Source organism: Gymnoscopelus microlampas (assembly GCF_963454915.1).
Source record: "Gymnoscopelus microlampas genome assembly, chromosome: 21".
Classification (NCBI taxonomy): Eukaryota; Metazoa; Chordata; class Actinopteri; order Myctophiformes; family Myctophidae; genus Gymnoscopelus; species Gymnoscopelus microlampas.
The window spans coordinates 41,643,824-41,665,875 of NC_139958.1; the positions used below are offsets into that span (position 1 = coordinate 41,643,824).

The 22,052-nt window shown below is 42.4% G+C and overlaps 1 protein-coding gene across 2 annotated transcripts in view; it reads left to right on the forward strand.

The window, feature by feature from the left end:
• The window catches only part of pik3r1 (phosphoinositide-3-kinase, regulatory subunit 1 (alpha)), a 77,494-nt gene that overhangs the window by 47,641 nt on the left and 7,801 nt on the right, over positions 1 to 22,052 (forward strand). The window contains exons 7-9 of one of the 2 annotated variants that reach the window (XM_084046280.1): positions 2,725 to 2,926; positions 6,527 to 6,609; positions 21,179 to 21,449. In XM_084046280.1, coding sequence (XP_083902406.1) covers positions 2,725 to 2,926; positions 6,527 to 6,609; positions 21,179 to 21,449 — 556 coding nt within the window. Of the gene's footprint in view, positions 1 to 2,724; positions 2,927 to 6,526; positions 6,610 to 11,614; positions 11,808 to 21,178; positions 21,450 to 22,052 lie in introns of those variants that run through there. The other variant, XM_084046281.1, reaches the window with a different exon arrangement.

The window sequence follows — 22,052 nt, forward strand, 5'->3', positions numbered from 1 at the left end:
CGCGGCACCGAGTGCCGCGCTACGAGCTTGTAGATCTGCTATTTTTGAAAAATCGTGAAAATGTGTGCAAATCTTTGAATAAATATTGTTTTAAAGCGAACTTTTTTAACTCAAATCTTTGCTTCTGGGGGGTCCCTGGAACAAAATATTTTGATGGGGGTCCGCGGCCAAATACATATCATTGTGGGCGTCCTTGAAATGAAAAAGATTGAGCACCACTGATATAGAAACATACGTTTTTGAGAATACTGTTGAGATTTAGGAGACATGTAGAATCGGCTTCAGGTCTCAATGGGTTAATAATTGTCTCTGGACAAGGAGCGCTGACGTAATAATGCCACTGGCCTGCTGTTGACCTCCTGTACCTTTGAACACAAACTCACCAGACCCAGCAAAAAGGTCTTGTCACCGCGTGTACTTGTTGACCCTCGGATGAAACAAAGCGAGTTTGGGTTCTCTCTCAGACTGGGAAAACTGGGAAAGAATCGGTGTCATTTTAGATTTCTTTGGCTATTCAAAAATAGCAGATATACAAGCTCATAGCCACGGCACTCGGCTATGATCTTGTAGATCTGCTATTTTTGAAAAATCTTGAAAATGTTTGAATGTTGAAAGCGAACATTTTCTTCTGGGGATTCTACAAATGTCTCTAAATCCTAATATATATATATATATATTTTTTTAAACGTATGTTGCCATATCGGTGGTTTTCAAACTTTTTTCATGTCAAGGACCACCCAAAATTATATGTATTTGCCCCCCCCCATCTCAAAATATTTGTGTTCCAGGGACCCCCCAGAAGCAAAGATTCGAGTTACAAATGTTCTCTTTCAAAATATATATATATATATGTTCAAAGGTTTGCACAAATCTTCCACGAATTTTCAAAAGAAATAGCAGATATACAAGCTCAGATATACAAGCTATGAGCTTGTATATCTAGCTATTATTGAATAGCCAAAGAAATCAAAAAAATGACACAGATGCGTTCCAAGTCATAATGGGTTAACACAACGATCATTCTCTCCAGCTGTTGCCATGGAATCAGAGTCAGTTTATTATTATGTCATATGATTATGTGTTATTATGTCACACAGCAGTTTTACAGGCGGTAAGCAGTGTTGTGTTCTGTGAATAGAGACAGACGATAGAGGTAGACTGTTGTATAATTCTGTACTAAATCTTATCTCGCAACACAAAATCTTATCTTAGGGCGGTCCTTGGCACTGAATATCTTATCAAATAGGGGGTCTGTGGCCTTAATAATTTGGGGGTCCTTGACTTGACTGTTTAGAGAACCACACTAGTCTATTTGATCTGCTTTTGTATCTGGCGCGCGCACGAGCGCGCGCACACACACACACACACACACACACACACACACACGTGCACGCACACAGACCTTGTATTACTATAGGCCTACTTGCGAGGACACCAGAATGTGTTTGGCCATTTTAAACCCCAATCCTAAAGCCTAAAAATTGTCATATCGAAAATTGCCGATCTACAAGCTCACACGCAAACTTAAGTATAAATCTGGCATAACTCCAAACCCTAACCCCTAAATGTCTAAACCCTAACCGCAACCCCAATCTTTTCCTGATCGCAAAGCATAAAACAAGGACCAGGAGTGCTCTCAAAATGTCTATTTGTCTAAATTATTCTATATACTTGGGGCATTCGCCCCTCGCAAGTAAAGAAATGCAAGCACACACACACACACACACACACACACACACACACACACACACACACACACACACACACACACAGTCACACACACACGTCCTCTTGCAGTCACGTGATCAGAAACAGGAACATTTGTGGTTAATAGAAACTAAAACAAGCCCTGAAAGGTTTTATCTGCTTCATCTGTGAAAGCCAAGCCGAGGCGCGTAGTCGTTTGTCGACGGGCCAATCGCGCGGCGGCGTGCCTCTTGCACTCGTTGTCGACAGCCTATCGGGGCGCGGCGTGCCTTGCAATCGTTGTGACCACACGGCGCTTTCAAAAGCATGCGTTGCTAAACCACCGACTTTGTTCCTTCCTCTCCATTCAACTCACATCCTCAGCCCTCGTATGGCTGACACTATGAACTGAATTAGGGCTCGTGTGAGCTTGTAGATCTGCCTCTTTTTTTTTTTGAGAAATCGTGAAAATGTTTGCAAATCTTTGAATGTATGTATTATTATTTTTGGGCAAACATTTGTAACTCAAAACTTTGCTTTTGGGGATTCTACAAATGTCTAAATCCTACGAGTTTTCTGAAAAACGTATTGTTGCTATAATATCTCAAACTTGTTTTCATGTCAAAGGCCCCCAAAATTCTAGGTATTTTTTACTTTACTGGAGTATTTCCAATTTTCAGTACTTTTACTTCTACATTAACCACTTCCGCCCTATGTATACATTTCGGCCATTTGAAAATAGCCGATCTACAAGCTCACAATGCGTCGCAGCGCGACGCATTGTGAGCTTGTAGATCTGCTATTTTCCAAAGAATTTTTACACATTTGAAAACGTGAAATGGGACATTCTGCATAATGAGTACTTTCTACTTTTGGTACTTTAAGTACATTTTGATACCAATACTTTTGTACTTCTACTCAGGTACATTTTGAATTCCGGGACTTTTCACCCGTAACAGAGCATCGCATTATCGATACTTTTACTTCATTAAAACATTCGAGTACTTAACGCTGTCCCCATGTTTCCCCCAATAACAGAGGTGTCCAACCCGGAGGAGTGCGCGGCGTTGCTGCGCGGCGTGGCCGCTTCGCCGGGCCTCCCCGGCCAGTACTGGCTGGCGCTGCACTGTCTGCTGCGCCACCTGGCCCGCGTGTGCCACCACGCGCCCAGGAACCTGCTCACGGCCCGCGCCCTGGCCGAGATCTTCGGCCCCATGCTGTTCAGGCACCAGGCCGCCAGGTGGGTTGTCTTGTCCCTGTATTAAAAGTCCCTGGACTTTTTAATACATATCATTTTGGGAGTCCTTAACACATTGAGTGCCAAAAACGGTCCGGACCGTTTTTCATAATCCAAACGAGGTGTGCCAAAAACGGTTATGGCCGTTTTTGGGCAAAAATATGAAAAAAAAAGAAAAAAACTCCAATCCACTTCCTGGTTAACTTATGACTTCAAAAGCCTGTATCTCGGCTCCTGTGTACTTCTTGTTTTTACGATGTATTTTCGACTATTTTCAACTGGCTGCAACTATGGAACGGATTACCGAATGTTTTTAATCTTTTTCCCCGGATTGTACGAGACCTCTATGTGTGTAATGAGGGTATCACCGTGAGGACGGTGATCACTGAAAATGTTTTGTGACTACTTGAAAAGGGTTCAAAAATGGTTAAAAATCCAGCCACTGGAGGTACCCTGTTTTGAAAAACCCCTGGCACTCAATGTGTTAATTGACATGGAAAAAGTTTGAGCCAAGACATTTTGTAGAATCGGCCTCGGGTCTTAAATATATATATATTCAAAGATTTGCACACATTTTCGAAATTTCGAGACTAAAGGGGACTTGTTTCCATTGTGGTCCTATGCCTTGTCTGTTTGCATCTTGTAGGACATCAACATTTTAGGACAGCAATTTAATGAACGCCATTTTTAAATGTGTTTTTACCATTTTTATTGTAAGCCTAAAGCTGAAAAATAGCTCATCTATACCAGCTTGTAGATCGTCTATTTTATAGTATATATTATAAAGCAGGCATGATATCACTCTAATCTCTAATACCTACAACTAACTCCTAAAAGCCTTAATCCTAACACTAATTCTGAACCTATCTCTAACACTCTTTCTGGGGTTTTTTTAACCATAAAACAGCCATTTATCTAGTGAGGAGGACCAGGGAAATGGTTCCTCCCCTATTGGCATCTATGATCTATTTGTCAAATTCTACTATAGGCCTACGTGCGGGGACATTTGGTCCTCACAAGAATAGTAACACAAACACACTCACACAGTGGTGGAAAAAGTACTAAATGGTTGTTTTACTTTAAGTAAAAGTATCAATACCGCAATGTAGAAATACTCTGTTACAAGTAAAAGTCCGAAATTCTGATTTTACTTGAGTAAAAGTACAAACATATCAAAATGCACTTAGAGTTCCAAAGTAGAAAGTACTCATTATGTATGAATGTCTCATTTCACGAGTTTTCAAATGTAAAAAAAAATATTAAAATCTTTTGGAAAATAGCAGATCTACAAGCTCACAGTGCGTCGCGACGCGACGCACTGTGAGCTTGTAGATCGGCTATTTTCAAATGGCCGAAACTTATATAGGGCTGAAGTGGGTCATGTATCTTTTAAGAATAATAATCGATATCTGCAAAGTAACTAGTAACTAAAGTTGTCAAATAACTGTAGTGGAGTAAAAGTATAATATTCGCCTCTGAGATGTAGTGGAGTAGAAGTAAAAGTATAGACAATTGGAAATACTCCAGTAAAGTAAAAGAAAACACCTCAAAAATGTTACTTAAGTACAGTGCTTGAGTAAATGTACTTAGTTACTTTACACCACCTCACACACACACACACACACACACACACACACACGTGCGCGCCTTCCTGAAAGCACTGACGTGTCATGCACGTGCAGCCGCGTGAATACACTTTCAGTCTCTCACATGCATGCTACACCGTGGCCGTGCAAGGACTCGGCGTACATAGCTTCGCTCTGCGACGGGCCGTGCTGCTGCTGATGATGCAGCTGCTGCAGCTGCGAGGTCGTTAGGGTTTGGGCCTCGTTCGTTTTGTTTTCGATTTCGCTGCGGTTTCAAATCGGCTCGTTTCGTTTCTTTATCCTGCGAAAAAGATTTTAAAAAAAGGACAAACGCCCACTCAACCCGGTGACGCGTCTCTTGTCATTTTTAGATTTCTCTGGGCCATTCGGAAAAAATAGCAGATCTACAAGCTCGTAGCGCAGCACCGCGAATACATGTGTTTTTCAAAGCAAACATTTGTAACTCAAATCTTTGCTTCTCCCTGGAACAAAATCTTTTACAAATGTTCGCTTTAAAAAATATGTATTTAAAGATTTGCACACATTTTCACTACTTAAAAAAAAAAAAAATAGCAGATCTACAAGCTCATAGCGCGGCACTCGGTGCCACGCTATGAGCTTGTATATCTGTTATTTTTGAATAGCCAAAGAAATCTAAATGAAATAAAAACAACATACCATCAAGCCACCCAAGATAGTAGGCATATACTGTATCTCATGATTTTTTTGGAAAAATCTCGAATACATGTGTTTTTCAAAGCGAACATTTGTAACTCAAATCTTTGCAAATGAACATTTGTAACTCAAATCTTTGCAAGTGAACATTTGTAACTCAAATCTTTGCAAGTGAACATTTGTAACTCAAATCTTTGCTTCTCCCTGGAACAAAATCTTTTACAAATGTTCGCTTTAAAAATATATATATTTAAAGATTTGCACACATTTTCACTACTTTAAAAAAAAAGATAGCAGATCTACAAGCTGAGCTTGTATATCTGCTATTTTTGAATAGCCAAAGAAATCTAAATGTAATAAAAAAAAACATACCACCAAGATAGTAGGCATATACGGTAGCTTATGAAATATTGTCAGAGTCTAAAACTTCGGACATTTTCTCTATTATTTGAGTTTGTTTTGGTTAGCCTTGGAAGCACACCATTATCGTTTCATTTCAAAGCCACGATTTTGTATTATTGTTTCAGTTATTTAACATGTTCTTATTCTAGTTTCGGTTGTTGGGTTATTTTTAGTTTACTCTAATATCCTTGCTGCGCCCGCACAGTGTTTGGTTTCCCTAGAAACCTGCTCAGGTTAAATAGACAAGGAGGGCCCTCCAGCTTTGGTGGAAACTGCTGACTTCATGTAACTTCTTTCTTTGTGTAGCTGTGAACGAGGGCGGGGCAATTAAAACCAATAACCAACTTAATCCGGCTCATGTAGGTGAATAAAATAATCGAGAAGTATATATTTTTTTGTAACTAAGTACATTTACTCAAGCACTGTATTTAAGGTTTTTTTGGGGGGTATTTTTTACTTTACTGGAGTATTTCTAATTTTCTGTACTTTTACTTCTACTCCACTACATCTCAGAGGCAAATATTGTACTTTTAAACCACTTCAGCCCTACTTACATTTTGGCCATTTGAAAATAGACGATTTACATTAACATTACAAGCTCACAATGCGTCGCATTGTGAGCTTGTAGGTCTGCTATTTTTATACATTTGAAAACTTGTCAAACGGGACATTCTGCATAATGAGTACTTTCTACTATTGGTACTTTAAATACATTTTGATGCCATTTTTTTTACTTGTACTTTTTCCACCGTACCACTGTGTAGCTGCGAACCCAGTGTAACTTTATTTATCTTTTTATGTTGTGTAGTTGTGAACCCAGTGTAACTTTATTTCATCTTTTATGTTGTGTAGTTGTGAACCCAGTGTAACTTTATTTCATCTTTTATGTTGCGTAGTTGTGAACCCAGTGTAACGTTATTTCATCTTTTATGTTGCGTAGTTGTGAACCCAGCCTGGACGCTCACGTCAAGATCATCGAGGCTCTGGTCACCAGCGAATGGAGGGAAAGCCAGGCCGCTCCAGGTACGTTACTGAGTTATTATTATATTATGATTATATTCACTGTTACTGTATGTAGAAGGTCTAAATACGTTTTTTTTTTCTGGTCAGTAGTTGCTCTGTCCAGTCTACTAGTAAAGTAAAGTACAGTCTCTGCTGGGCAGTAGAGACTGTACTTTACTCACTAGTAGCAGACTAGACTAGACTCTAGGTTGACTTTAACCCATTGAGACCTGAAGCCGATTCTACATGTCTCCTAAAGCTCAACAGTATTCTGAAAAACGTATGTTTCTATATCAGTGGTGCTCAATCTTTTTCATGTCAAGGACCCCCAAAATTATATATAATTTGGCCGTGGACCCCCATCAATTTTTTTTTGTTCCAGGGACCCCCCAGAGGCAAAGATTTGAGTTAAAACTGTTCGCTTTAAAAATATATATGTTCAAAGATTTGCACACATTTTCACGATTTTTCAAAAATAGCAGATCTACAAGCTCGTAGCGCGGCACTCGGTGCCGCGCTATGAGCTTGTAGATCTGCTATTTTTGAATTGCCCAAAGTGTAAAATAATGCTTTTTAGCTCAAATCTAAAAATGACACAGTTCCAGGTCTTAATGGGTTAAGAGCAGTGGTTCTCAAAGTGTGGTCCAGGGGGCCTTGAGGGGGTTCCAGGCCGCCCCACGTAAAACGAGTGACAGTAATATAACTTCACTATAAATCACTGTAACTATATGTTATGCTTCAGCTGTTGGCCGATAGCCGATTTTTTTGAAAAACGTATGTTTCTATATCAGTGCATTCTCAAACTTTTAAATGTCAAAGACCCCCAAAATGATATGTATTTGGCCGCGCGGACCCCTATCTCAAAATATGTTGATCCAGGGACCCCCAGAAGCAGAGATTTGAGTAAAAATCACACCCTGTGTGAAGGAAGCGGGTGCCTTTGATGAGCCCCGTATTGATGTTGTCATCAATATTTGTTTATGGGGCAGACACACACCCGGACAGACACACGGACACACGGACACACAGACAAAGTCAGATATAGAGCGGTTGGCACCGCTAAAAAAAAAGATATACTCAAATATTTGCGCAAAGATTTTTCAGAAAAATAGCAGATCTACAAGCTCATAGCGCGGCACTCGCTATGAGCTTGAATTTCTGCAATTTTTTTGAACGGCCAAAGAAATCTGAAAATGACACGGATGTGTTCCCGGGTCTTAATGGGTTAAAAACCTGCAGAGACGTATACAATTTTTTTTGCACAAATGGCTTCATCAAACATGCATGCGAGGGTCGGGCAGGGTTGGCAAAGTCTGTAAGCGCTCGTTCAACAGTCCTGGCGGCACCTTTTCAGAAGGCCTGGTGTTGTGTTTCCTGACACTGATACTGGTCTGGCCTTTTTGGCCTGGCTGTGGCCGTAGCAGTGGTGCGTGAACAGACAGTGGGCCACGAGGGTGATGAGTGTCCCTGAGGATGCTCTCGGGCCTTTGGCTAAACGCATCGTTTCGCCTGGGTTTCCTGGAAGGAGGGAAACTGGGCTCCTACATGCACCTGTGCAGTGGTGTAAAGTACATTCACTCAAGTACTGTACTTAAGTACAATTTTGAGGTATTTTTACTTTACTGGGGTGTTTCCAGTTTTCAGTACTTTTACTTCTACTCCTCAGAGGCAAACATTGTACTTTTACTTCATGACAATTCTTTGAAAACTTTAGTTACTAGTTACTTTTTTGGACTTTGATTATTTTTGCAAAACACACTAGCCACATATGTTTTGGCCATTTGAAAATAGCACATTGTGAGCTTGTAGATCGGCTATTTTCAAAGGATTTTTGGGGCGGTGTAGCCGCCCCCTATAAGTGAGTTTTGTACACCGACCACAAAATTTGTATACCCCTAACCCTTCCATTGTTAATGCAAATCGATACTTTTGCAAAGTCAGCCAATCACATTACAGCTAGTGTCATCACCACTAACTGTAATGTGATTGGCTGACTTTGCAAATTCAGGACTGTGATTGGCTAGCGAAACACATGACACATGTGCAGCCCTATGAATAGCAGTATGGACTTTAAAAAAAGTCATTTATCCTTTTTTTAAAGTGAGTCATGTTGTGATGACCACACACCGCCCACTTCACACCGGGTGTGATTTTTTAATACATTTTGAACTTGTGAAACGGGACATTCTGCACAACGAGTACTTTTACGTTTGTACTTGGTTTTATAAATATTGAACCATCGAAAAGCATTAGCAAGAGAGTAAATAATAACTACGTTGGAGCCATTGGAACATTTTTTTTTTTACGTCCCTGTCGGGGGGGGGGGGGAACCTATTATGTCCAAAAACTGTTACTTTCCAGGATTCAAATTCCGACGGTGTGCGTGCGCGCGCGTGCATGTGTGTGTGTGTGTGTGTGTGCGCGCGCGCGCTCTTCCTCCCAGTTACTGGGTGTCTATTTTAAGTATATGTGACAAAGGGTCACCGCTTAGTTCTGGTTGGCTGGGAAGCCGGCCCCTGCTCTTCCACAGAGCGCTTGCTTGTTAAAACCCACCGGCCGTTCGCCTATAGCACTAGGTTCCAAAACTGCGGCCCGGGGCCCCCCTTTGTGGGACGGCAACGTTTCACAGGGGAGGGCGTGCGTCCGTTTGGAGGGGGTCCAATTATTATTTTCATTTTTTTAAAACTTGTTGCACTGGTCATTGTGTTAACCCATTAAGGAACTAAGTCATTTTTTTTTAAATTTTTGGCTATTAAAAAAATAGCAGATATACAAGCTCATAGCGCGGCACCGAGTGCCGCGCTATGAGCTTGTATATCTGCTATTTTTTTTGAGAAATTGTGGGTCTAAATTGTTTTTTTTTGTAACTCAAATCTTTGCTTCTGGGGGATTCTACAAATGTCTTCTAAATCCTAACCCTTTTTTGAAAAAACATTATGTTGCTGTAATTTCTCAAAAATGATATGTATTTGGCCGTGGACCCCCCCCCCCCCCCCCCCCATCTCAAAATATGTTGTTTCAGGGACCCCCAGAAGTTGTAACAGAGTAAGAAAATATATATATATTCAAAGATTTGCACAAATGTTCACAATTTTTCAAAAAAATAGCAGATCTACAAGCTCATATGAGCGTGCAGATCTGCTATTTTTGAATAGCCGAAGAAATCTAAAAAAAGACACACAGATGCGTTCCCGGTCTTAAAGGTTTTTTTTTAAAAAAGTCAGCTTGTACATCTGCTAATTTCAATTAGTCAAAGTGAACAACAATGTATGTTTTTGAAAAAAAATATCTAAACCTGTAACTTGTAACTAAAGTTTTCAAGTCATTTTAGTGGCGTAGAAAATACAATGTTTGCCTCTGAGATGGAGTGGAGTAGAAGTCCAAATAGTACTTAAGCGCATAAGTTAAGTGTACTTATTTACTTCCCCCACTGGTTTCTAGGAGCGATGTGTGTCGTCCCCTCCCCCCCCCCCCCCTCTCTGGCTGCCTCAAAGTGCAGCGCTCAGCAAATATTTGAAACGCTGCAAGTTAATCATAAGACTGAATACCTCCCTTGCTCGCTTGCTTGCTCGCACACACACACTCTCACACACAGAGAGAGAGAGAGAACGAGACAAGAGAGAAACGTGTGTGTGTGTGTGTGTGTGTGTGTGTGTGTGTGTGTGTGTGTGTGTGTGTGTGTGTGTGTGTGTGTGTGTGTGTGTGTGTGTGTGTGTGTGTGTGTGTGTGTGTGTGTGTGCGCGCACACAGGGCAAGAGGGGCAGGACTTAGAGCAGGCTGCAGCGCTGACAGCACAGCGAGCTACAGTTAATCATTAACCACCTACATGACCCCGTGCATGCAGAGAGAGACACAGAGAGAGAGAGAGAGAGAGAGAGAGAGAGAGAGAGAGAGAGCAGAGAGCAGAGAGCAGAGAGAGAGAGATAGCAGAGAGACAGAGAGACAGAGAGACAGAGAGAGAGAGAGAGAGAGAGAGAGAGAGAGAGAGAGAGAGAGAGATAGCAGAGAGACAGATAGAGAGAGAGATAGCAGAGAGACAGAGAGAGAGAGAGATAGCAGAGAGACAGAGAGAGAGAGAGATAGCAGAGAGACAGAGAGACAGAGAGAGAGACAGAGAGAGAGAGAGAGAGAGAGAGAGAGAGCTACAACAGACAGACAGACAGACAGAGGGAGAGACAGACAGACAGACAGACAGACAGACAGACAGACAGACAGACAGACAGACAGACAGACAGACAGACAGAGGGAGAGACAGACAGACAGACAGACAGACAGACAGACAGACAGACAGACAGACAGACAGACAGACAGACAGACAGAGGGAGAGACAGACAGACAGACAGACAGACAGACAGACAGACAGAGGGAGAGACAGACAGACAGACAGACAGTGGCGACAGACAGACAGACAGACAGACAGACAGACAGACAGACAGACAGACAGACAGACAGACAGAGGGAGAGACAGACAGACAGACAGACAGACAGACAGACAGAGGGAGAGACAGACAGACAGACAGACAGACAGACAGACAGAGGGAGAGACAGACAGACAGACAGACAGACAGACAGACAGACAGACAGACAGACAGACAGACAGACAGAGGGAGAGACAGACAGACAGACAGACAGACAGACAGACAGAGGGAGAGACAGACAGACAGACAGACAGACAGACAGAGGGAGAGACAGACAGACAGACAGACAGACAGACAGAGCAAGAGCACAGAGAGAGAGAGAGAGAGAGAGAGAGAGAGCGAGAGCGAGCGTCAGAGCGAGCGTCTTTAGGCTCAGCCCACACACACACACACACACACACACAGACGCAGTCACACCACACACTCACACACAGTGTCAGGTCAGTAGCAGTGACTACGCAGTCAGTCAGTCAGTCAGGCTATAACAGTCCCACACAGAGTCACGCCGTTGCACCTGTGGCCTCTCACACAAGCAAGAGGATTAACCTGTGGATTTAAACACACACACACGACTCTACCCTCCTGTTAGACCCTCTATCTACACCACTAAACCCCAGGCAGAGCTTTTTGCACACAGAAGAATGGAGCCTTTCTGGAGGACTTTGCACTAGTTCTGTTTGGATTATAAACGGGACTTTTTTTTTTCTTCTTCTCTGCTCTTTTTGGGGAGGAATGCAACGGAAGCTTTGGTAGAGCGGATCGGGTTGACTCTCACCCCCCCAAAGATGCACAGCTTGCACTGTGAGTTGGGGACCGGGTCGCCTCTTTTATTCGAGAACCTGTGCCGTGAAGTAACTTCAGTACATTTACTCAAGTGCTGTGCTTGAGTACGATTTTGAGGCGCTTTTTTACTTTACTGTGTGTGTTTGCTGTTGTCTATACTTTTACTTCTACTCCACTACACCTCAGAGGCAAATATTGTGCTTTTACTCCACTGCAGTTATTTGAAAACTTTAGTTACTAGTTCCTTTACAGGTATAAATGATTACATTATAAAACATACATTAACCTCTTTACCACTTTTATACCTAGGCTATTTGAAAATAGCAGATCTGCAAGCTCGACGCGTTGTGAGCTTGTAGATCTGCGATCTTCAAACATTGTTGTACTTTTACTTTTGGTACTTTAAGTACATTTTGATACCTATACTTTTGTACTTTTACTCAAGTCGATTTCGAATTGCGGACTTTGACTTGTAACAGAGTACTTCTACGTTGCAGTATTGATACTTTTACTTAAGTAAAACATTTTGAGTACTTTCTCCACCACAGTTCAAGACCTGAGGCTGATTCTACAAATGCCAGTAGTCAGTTAGTTCTCAAACTTTCAAGATGTTTCAAAAATGTTCAAGAAATAGCAGATATACAAGCTGTGAGCTTGTATATCTGCAATTTTTGAACAGCCAACGCTAAAAATCTAAAATGACACAGGCGCCTTCCCGGTGTTATCTCAATCTATCTAATCTCTATCTATTATGTCTATCTAATATTATCTATTATGTCTTTATCATCCATTAGCTGTCCTTGTCGGTGTGTTTGCAAGTGTTAGGCAAGATCAGTGGTGGAAAGTAACCAAGTACATTTACTCAAGTACCGTGCTTAAGTACAATGTTGAGGCTTGTGGACTATTTCCGTTCTTTTCGATAACTTTATACTTCTACTCCACTACGTCATGTAGGCAGAAATGGTACTTTTTTACAATTATTTGAACATTTTAGGTACTAGTTACTTCTTCTTGGGCTATTTAAAAATAGCAGATCTACAAGCTCCACGAGCGTGTAGATCTGTCCCTGGTCAAGTTAAACGCATAAAAAAAAACGTGATTGCTTTGGCATATTTTGAACGCTTTTGTACTTTTACTAAGTACAGTTTTTGCATACAGGCCTTTCACTTGCAACAGAGCATTTTTATATGGTGGTGTTGCCACTTAAATAAATAGAAATCTGAGTCCTTGTTCCACCCCTGGGTCAGATGTACATAGCATCGTACAGATAGAATGTGAAGATAACGTAGACACACACACACACACACACACACACACACACACACACACACACACACACACACACACACACACACACACACACACACACACACACACACACACACACACACACACACATAGAATGCTTTGATGAAATCAGAAACAGGAACGTCAGGTTTGAGATTTCTGTCAGAGTTGGTGTGGAAACTGGTTTTCTTGTGATGTTGCTGCTGTTCTCGCAGCCCCCCCATGTATCCAGCTACTTAGAGATGTTTTACTTAAGTTAACACAAAGTAGAAATACCCTGTTAGAAGTATAAGGCCTGTTTTGCATTTTTTACTTGAGTAAAAGTATAAAAGTGTTGGCATTAAAATGCACTTGAAGTGCCCAAAGTAAAATCACTCATTTTGCAGAATGTCCCATTTCACTGTTTTCTTCTTTCTTCTCACATTTTGTAGATTTAAAAAAAAAATGGACGATCTACAAGCTCACAGCGCGTTGTGAGCTTGTAGATCTGCTATTTTCGAATAGCCATAGTATAAGTCAGGTAAGGGGTTGATATGTTTTGCATTGACAATCTAAATCTACAAAGTAACTTGTAACTAAAGTTGTCATGTAATTGCAGTGGAGTAAAAAGTCAATATTTGCCTTTGAGATGTAGACGAGTAGAAAAAAAGGACGTTTTCACAATTTTGTTTTTCTTACTTTGTTTGTTTTAGTACAGTACTTGAGTAAATGTACTTAGTTACTTTCCACCACTACACGTATGACACTTTAAATAGTCGTGATTACGAACCACTTCAACCCTGGTGTGCCAATTCTGGGCATAATTATTATAGGCGAAAATGCTAAAATAAATCATGTTGAAAAGCTCACAATGCACCCCATCGTGCCGTGAGCTTGTAGATCGAGCAGAAACCTCATATCTCTTAAATGTTCTTTTTTTCCCCTAAATCAATGCCCTACCTACATACAAGAGTGTCACACAAACGTAGTGAAAATAGCAGATCTGCAAGCTTTTGCATTTTGAGCTTGTAGATCGGCTATTTTCTCTATCTAATTATCATTTTTTAACCCATAAAGACCTGGAACGCATCTGTGTCACTTTAGATGTCTTTGGCTATTCAAAAATAGCTGATCTACAAGCTCATAGCGCGGCACCGAGTGCCGCGCTATGAGCTTGTAGATCTGCTACTTTTGAAAAATCTTGAAAAAACGTTTTTTTTTATTTTTTTCAAAAAACTCTTAGGATTTAGAAAACATTTTTAAGAATCGTCTCAGGTCTTAATGGGTTAATAATAAAAAAAAAGGAACGTTTTTTGGACGTGCAAGGTTTCCACTCGACAGCCATGATATTTCAACATGGCATTGATTTATAGCTGTTTCGCAGAAAGGCCAAACGAATACAACACGTTAAAAGCAGTTTTGTTCTAGTGTGTTCTAGAACAGCGGCTCTGAACCTGTGGGTCGAGACCCCCAGGGAGGTCCCCCACGTGATTTTTTTTTTTCCCCCAGATGACAGTTAACCCATTAAGACCTGAGGGTTCCGATTCTACAAATGCCTTCTAAATCCTAACAGTTTTTTGAAAAAAGAAAAAAAAAAACACATAATGTTACTATATCAGTGGTTCTCAAACATGTTCATGTCAAGGACCCCAAAATGTATTTGGCCGTGGACCCCCCATCTAAAAATATTTAGTTCCACGGGCCCCCAGAAGTAAAGATTTGAGTAACAAATGTTTGCTTTAAAAATATATTAGTTTCAAAGATTTGCTCACATTTTCACGATTTTTGAAAAATAGCAGATCTACAAGATCGTAGCGCGGCACTCGGTGCCGCGCTATGAGCTTGTAGATCTGCTATTTTTAGCCAAAGTGACAATTTAAGGACTTTTAAGACCTAATACCTAAAAAAAAATGCATCAAAAACAAACCATACTATAAAAACTGGTCAAGAAAGAGGTAAAAACCTTAACCCTGGAACTGAGTCAAACCAAAGTTAACGCCTCAACTCCTACAATTCCAAGTGCTTATCAGGATGGGGGGTCCTCAGTTCAAATAGGATTATGTTGGGGGGGGGGGGTCGCGGCCTGAAAAGTTTGGGAACCACGTGCTCTAGAATAGTGGATAATGCCTTTAAGTGTAATATACTTAAAGACATGTTATCAGCTATTCTGGATACGTTATGTCCAGCATAGTATTGCTATCGGGCCCTTTTCTTCCCGCTTACATTAACGTCCTATACTTTGCCATACAGTGTCACAAAAAAGTAGCAAAGAATTGCCGATCTACAAGCTCACAAGCATCGCCACCGGATCCATTGGAACACAGATACCGGGAAAGAATCTTTTTTTTTTTTTTTTTTTTTTGCTATTTTTTTTTCTCAAAATAATGAACGTTTTTTTTGCAAATCTTTTGAATATATATAATCTTTTTCAAATCTTTGCTAAAACTTTATGTTTCTACGTCAATGGTTCTCAAAGTTTTTCATGTCAAGGACTCCCAAAATGATATGTATTTGGCCGCGGACCACCATCTCAAAATATTTCGCAATAGGGTAAGCGAAGATTTGAGTCAAAAATATTCCCTTTCAAAAAACATATATTCAAATATTTGCACAAATGTTCCCGATTTTTCAAAAACAGCAGATCTACAAGCTCATAGCGCGGCACTCGGTGCCGCGCTATGAGCTTGTAGATCTGCTATTTTTGAATAGCCGAAAGACATTTTTAAAATGCCACAGATGCGTTTCCCGGTCACAGACTTTTGACGAATGGCATTTTCTTCGGGTGTATACTATTAGCGTGAGCCCGCATATCCCGCCCATGGAAAAAAACCTGGCCTCCCCCCACGCTAATAACTCTTCTTAAAGACAGTGGAAAAAACCTTGGGATGACAATGACCCGGCGCGTTCCTGGCCTGGTGTCATTTTAAACCTTTTTACTTAAAGACAGTGGAAAAAACCTTGGGATGACAATGACCCGGCGCGTTCCTGGCCCGGTGTCATTTTAAACCTTTTTACTAAGAACCCGGGCAGCTCTATTTTAAGTGTGAGCCCGCCCCGGTGGCACAGATAGCCTCGCCTGGATTTTCCCGAGTGTCACCGCGGGGATTACAGGCATTTCTTGGCGCCCCTCGACGGCCCGAGGCGCAACCGGGGGCATTAGAATGTCAACTGGCACAGGTGGGACAGTCAAAGGAAGTACTTTTACTCAAGTATTGTACTTAAGTACAATTTTGAGTTATTTTTTACTTGAATTCGAGTGTTTTATAGTCAGACAGTGTTTTATAGTATAGTTTGTTGTTTACTTTTGTTGCAGTCATTTTTTTCTGGTGTTAAAAAGGTCTTAAAAGTCCTTAAACTGTCACTTATACCGTCGCCTGGGGGACCCCTCCAAAACCACGTGGCGGCCCCCCCTGGGAGTACCGACCCACAGGTTGAGAGCCACTGCCGTGGTCCGCGGACCGGGTGCTTGAGATAAACAGTGGCCTAACTACGTGCTGCATCAGAGGCAGAGCTGGCTTTGTCTGGGTGCCAACAAACCTCCACACACACACACACACACACGAGCGCGCACGCACACACGCTGCACGACACACACACACACACACACACACGGGGGAGGGGCAGAGGCAACCTGCAGGAGAGCGAGCAGCGACCAAGTGAGCGACAGAGGGGAGGGGGGAGGGGGAGGGGGGGGGGGGGTCGGGTGGCGACAGAGGAAGAGAATTACACAGACTGCAGATCCCCCCCACACACACACACACACACACACACACACACACACACACACACACACACACACACACACACACGCACACGCACACGCGCACACACACACACACACACGCACAGAGGAGATGTGTCGCATTTTCTCCCATGTGCTTCTCACACGGAGATATAGACAGAATAGACAGACAGACAGACAGACAGACAGACAGACTAGACAGACAGACAGACAGACAGACAGACAGACAGACAGACAGACAGACAGACAGACAGACAGACAGACAGACAGACAGACAGACAGACAGACAGACAGACAGACAGACCCACAGACAGACTAGACAGACTAGACAGAACAGACAGACTAGACAGACAGACAGACAGACAGACAGACAGACAGACAGACAGACTGCCACATGGAGGAAATGCAAGGAACAGAAATGCTGGACGTTGAACATGAATCAATAGTTATTTTTAGCGTTGTGTGTGTGTTTTCTTTTCGTCAAGCGTCGTTTAGTTCAGCCGTTTTCAACCCCCCCTCCTCTCCCCCACTCATTTGATACAATATTTCTATCTCTGGGACCCCCCTGTACACTCTCAGAGTTACAGACCCATGAGGGTCCATTTGGTTCCTAACTATCATATAAGCTGGGGACCCCCTGGAAACCCCCCCTCAAGGACCCCAGGTGGGTCCTCGCACCCCAGTTTGAGAACCAGTGGTCTAGTTAAGCATTGATGAGGGATTGAAGGTAGGACGCTGGTGGGCTATCTCTCTCTCTCTCTCTGTCTCTCTCTCTCTTTCTCAGAAACGACCTCAATGGTCTGAGAAAAAAGAAACGGAGCATGCATGCATGCATGCATGCTGGAGCCGGGTTGGCTGGCGACAGCCGGCCCCTGCGCCGCGATTGGCCGCCGCGAACGTGATGTAACACGTTACCGAGCAAGCTGCCCTTAATGGCTTTTCAAATAGATTTTCAGGCGGTTGTACCGATAGAGAGAGAGAGAGAGATAGAGAGAGAGAAGGAGAGTGGACATTTAACAGACACAATGTACACACAGGCTCTTAGAAGAAACTAAACCTTTGGACTGTAATCTTTGGACCGAGCCGCAGCACGGAGCATCTCTTGACTCTATATATATATATATATATATATAAGGGATTTAAAGATGGACCCGTACATGGGGAGAGGCATTGAGGAGCCTACACATCTGTAGGGGTGATTACATAACCACACAGGCCGGTAGGTAGAAAAAAAACCTACACACGTTCGTTGCGTTGAGGTTTACTGGTCTACATTAGAATGACGTTTGTCCTCTGGACCTTGCAGTAGCAGAGACACTGTAAAAGGTGGGAGTTCTCTTCCATAAAGGAGGAATCGTGTATAGATGATACATATGTCTCTTGTTATTGGTCGTATCGAACTGTGTTTCAATGGCAATGTAGCAAAATAATGTATATTTTTGTTTCTCTCTGTGTTGCTCACTGTGCTATGTCCTCCACTGCAGTGGGAAACGGTGCTAAAGCAGGGAGAGAGAGAGAGAGAGAGAGAGAGAGAGGGAGAGAGGGAGAGGGAGAGAGAGAGAGAGAGAGAGAGAGAGAGAGAGAGAGAGAGAGAGAGAGAGAGAGACAGCGAACAAAAGGGGAGTAGTGCAGATTTGCGGGTTAAAAATAGACCCTGCTTTTACAAGCCCCTCGCTTTGGCTATACCGTTAGCCCGGGTTGCTATGAAAGCGTCAATCAGTCAGCTACAGCCCGTTCACACACACACACACACACACACACACACACACACACACACACACACACACACACACACACGCCTCGACCATATAAATGATGAGATCCAAGCACGCTGGTGCTCAACCTGTGGGCCTGGGGGTCCGCTGGCGGGCCGCGAGGGGAATTGCAAGTGCCCCCCCCCCCCCCAAAAAAAAATAACCCTTGAAGACCTGAGATACGATTCTACAAATGTCTTCTAAATCAGTTTTCTGAAAAAAACGTATGTTTCTATATCAGTGGTGCTCACACTTTTTCATGTCAAGGACCCCCAAAATGTTACGTATTTGGCTGCGGAACCCCCATCTCAAAATATTTTGTTCCAGGGACCCCCCAGAAGCAAAGATTTGAGTTACAAATGTTCGCTTTAAAAATATTTATATATTTATTCAAAGATTTGCACACATTTTCACGATTTTTGAATAGCCAAAGAAATGTAAAGAGACGCCTTCCCGGTTCTAATGGGATATTTGGCGAAACCGCTTAGCATTTTAATGACATTAATCCAAGGTTGGATTGATCCAAGGTGCTCTGAAAAGGCACGCGGGCCCACTCCTTCCCCCCCGTGTTTAGTGTGCAGATGGGTGGTCCGGCGAATGCTTTTCAAGATTTTCCTGATCCCGAAAAAGGTTTCATCTGTTCTATCTAGTGGTGGAAAAAAAGTACTCAAATGTTTTACTTAAGTAAAGTAAATACTGCAATGTAGAAGTACTCTTGTTACGAGTAAAAGTCCGGAATTCAAAATTGACTTCAGTAAAAGTACAAAGGTATTGGCATCGAAATGTACTCAAAGTACCGAAAGTAAAAGTACTAACATGTTTGAAAATAGCCGATCTACAAGCTCACAACGCGTCGCGATGCGACGCGTTGTGAGCTTGTAGATCAGCTATTTTCAAATAGCCTATGTATAAGATAAGGCTAAAGTGGTTAATGTAGGTGATAATTTATACCTGCAAAGCAACTAGTAACTAAAGTTTTCAAAATTATTGTAGTGGAGTAAAAGTTCACAACGCGTCGCGACGCGACGCACTTGTAGATCGGCTATTTCCAAAAGATTTTTATACATTTTTGAAAACTTGAAATGGGACATTTTGCATAATGAGCACTTTTACTTTTGATACTTTCAAGTACATTTCGATGCCAATACTGTTATACTTTTACTCAAGGACATTTTGAATTCCAGACTCCAAGAGTATTTCTACATTGCAGTATTGAGTACTTTTACTTAAGTAAAAACATCTGAGCACTTTTTTTTGCGCCACTGGCCTCAATGGTCTTAATGGGCTAAGGGATTGAGTTTAGCACTTGGCAGCCTGGCATCGCTATTTGGGGCCCGCGGGTCATTACAGGTAAGACCTTTCTTTGATCCTGCCAGGGCAAAGGGCAGCACAGGGCAGCACAGCTGTGCAGCACGGCAGTTAAGATACAGACTAAGGTTTCTTACAGCGGTAAGAGAAGGCACTGCAGGCACGGCAGGCGGAAACTGTGGAACATTTACAAAATAATTCAAGACATTTCTAAAATAGTGCACGTTGTGAGCTTGCTAATCGGCTATTTGTTCGCTCTTTGCCGCACAATGAAATGCACGAGGCTTAACTCATTAACTGCCATTCACTAAATAGCCCAAAAAGCCCAGTCTGCCAGGATTTTTCGATTGTCTTACCTTTTCAAGTAGTCACAGAATATTGATCCCCTGATGGCTGCTAATCACGGAGGGTTTCACCGTGCTTCCGTAAAAAAAATGAATGTCATCGCGATTCCCGTTCGCTTGTTATAACCAGCTGATAATAGCATGTTTCGCTCAAAAATACATAGTAAAACACAGGAGCCGAGATTCAGAATATGTCACTAATATCTTTAATAACATCTTTGGATCGCGTTGTCTCCTGGTGGTTCCGTGTGAAAAACGTCATCACTCACGATGCGACTCGTCGTGTGAGCTTGTAGATCTGCTATTTTCAAACATTTTAGTACTTTTGGTACTTTTAAGTACATTTTGATACCAATACTTTTGTACTTTTACTCACGTAAATGTTGAATTCCGGACTTTTACTTGTAGTACTTCTACATTGCAGTATTTGTACTTTAGTTTGTTGGTTCTCAAAGTGGAGTCCGGGGACCCCCAGGGGTACTTGAGGGGGTTCCAGGGGGTCCCCAGCTAAATGATGGACAGGGACCAAATGGACCCTTATGGGTCTCTAACTCTGACAGTGTACAAATGGAACCAAATGGACCCGTCAGGGTCCATTTGGTTCCATTTGTACACTGTCAGAGTTAAATGAACATTGATTTTACAATATGAATTGGGGTCCCGGAGACATACATGCCATTAAATGTGGGTCCGTAGCCCTAATGCATGTCAAACTGGGGGTCCTTGAAATTAAAATGGTTGAAATCACTGCTAGAGAGCCGTAAAAAAAAACTTCTATTATGGGGGTCCCTGGCTTATCTTTTCTAATGGGGGTCCACGGTCTAATAAGAGTCTATTTGGGGGTCCTTGGCACGAAACAGTTTGAGAACCACTGCTTTAGTTAAGTCAAGACATGCACAGGTGTCAAACTGGACACGTTTACATCCAATTCATTCGTTTTTTGAGAGATCTAAATCGTCTCTTCTCTCCACACAGCTCTACCTCCAAAGCCACCCAAGCCCACCTCCACCATCATCACAGCAACACCACCACCACCAACAACAACAGCTGTAGCAGCAGCAGCAGCACCAGTGGTTTGTAACACCAACGGCATGAACAACAGCATGGCTCTGCAGGACGCCGAGTGGTACTGGGGCGACATTTCCCGGGAGGAGGTGAACGAGAAGCTCCGGGACACGGCCGACGGCACCTTCCTGGTGCGAGACGCGTCCACCAAGATGCACGGCGACTACACCCTCACCCTGAGGTACGCGGTTCTTGACACTACACAATGGATAAACCACTTAAAAAAAAACCTACCCCCGGAGTCTCTCAGGGCTCTGTGCTAGTGTCGTTTCTGTTTCGTTTGTTATCGCGGGGAAAGCTACTGGAAGCAAACAGTGGGTCGCGGACCCATTTGTATGGGTCGCGAGAATTGTTATTTTTATTTCTGTTTTCTACATTTTGTTTTGAATTGTTATTGTTTCAAAAGATTTTCAATTATTTCCTAAACATTTTTTCATGAATTAAAATCAACGTCGAATATTTTTCAAAATAATTTCATAAATGGTAAAATAAAATGGTAAATGGTGCATTTATATAGCGCTTTTATCCAAAGCACTTCACATTGATTGTGCCATTAATAGTACCCATTCACACACACATTCATACACCGATGGCGGAGGAAACCATGCAAGGCACCAACCTGCTCATCGGGAGCAATTAGGGGTTCAGCGTCTTGCTCAAGGACACTTCGACACTAACTCTAGGGGAGCGCCCCAGCCCGGGATCGAACTGGGAACCTTGTGGTTTTCCAGTTCACTCTACCCGGCCACTCTACCCCTGAGCCACTGCCGCTATTTTTACTTTA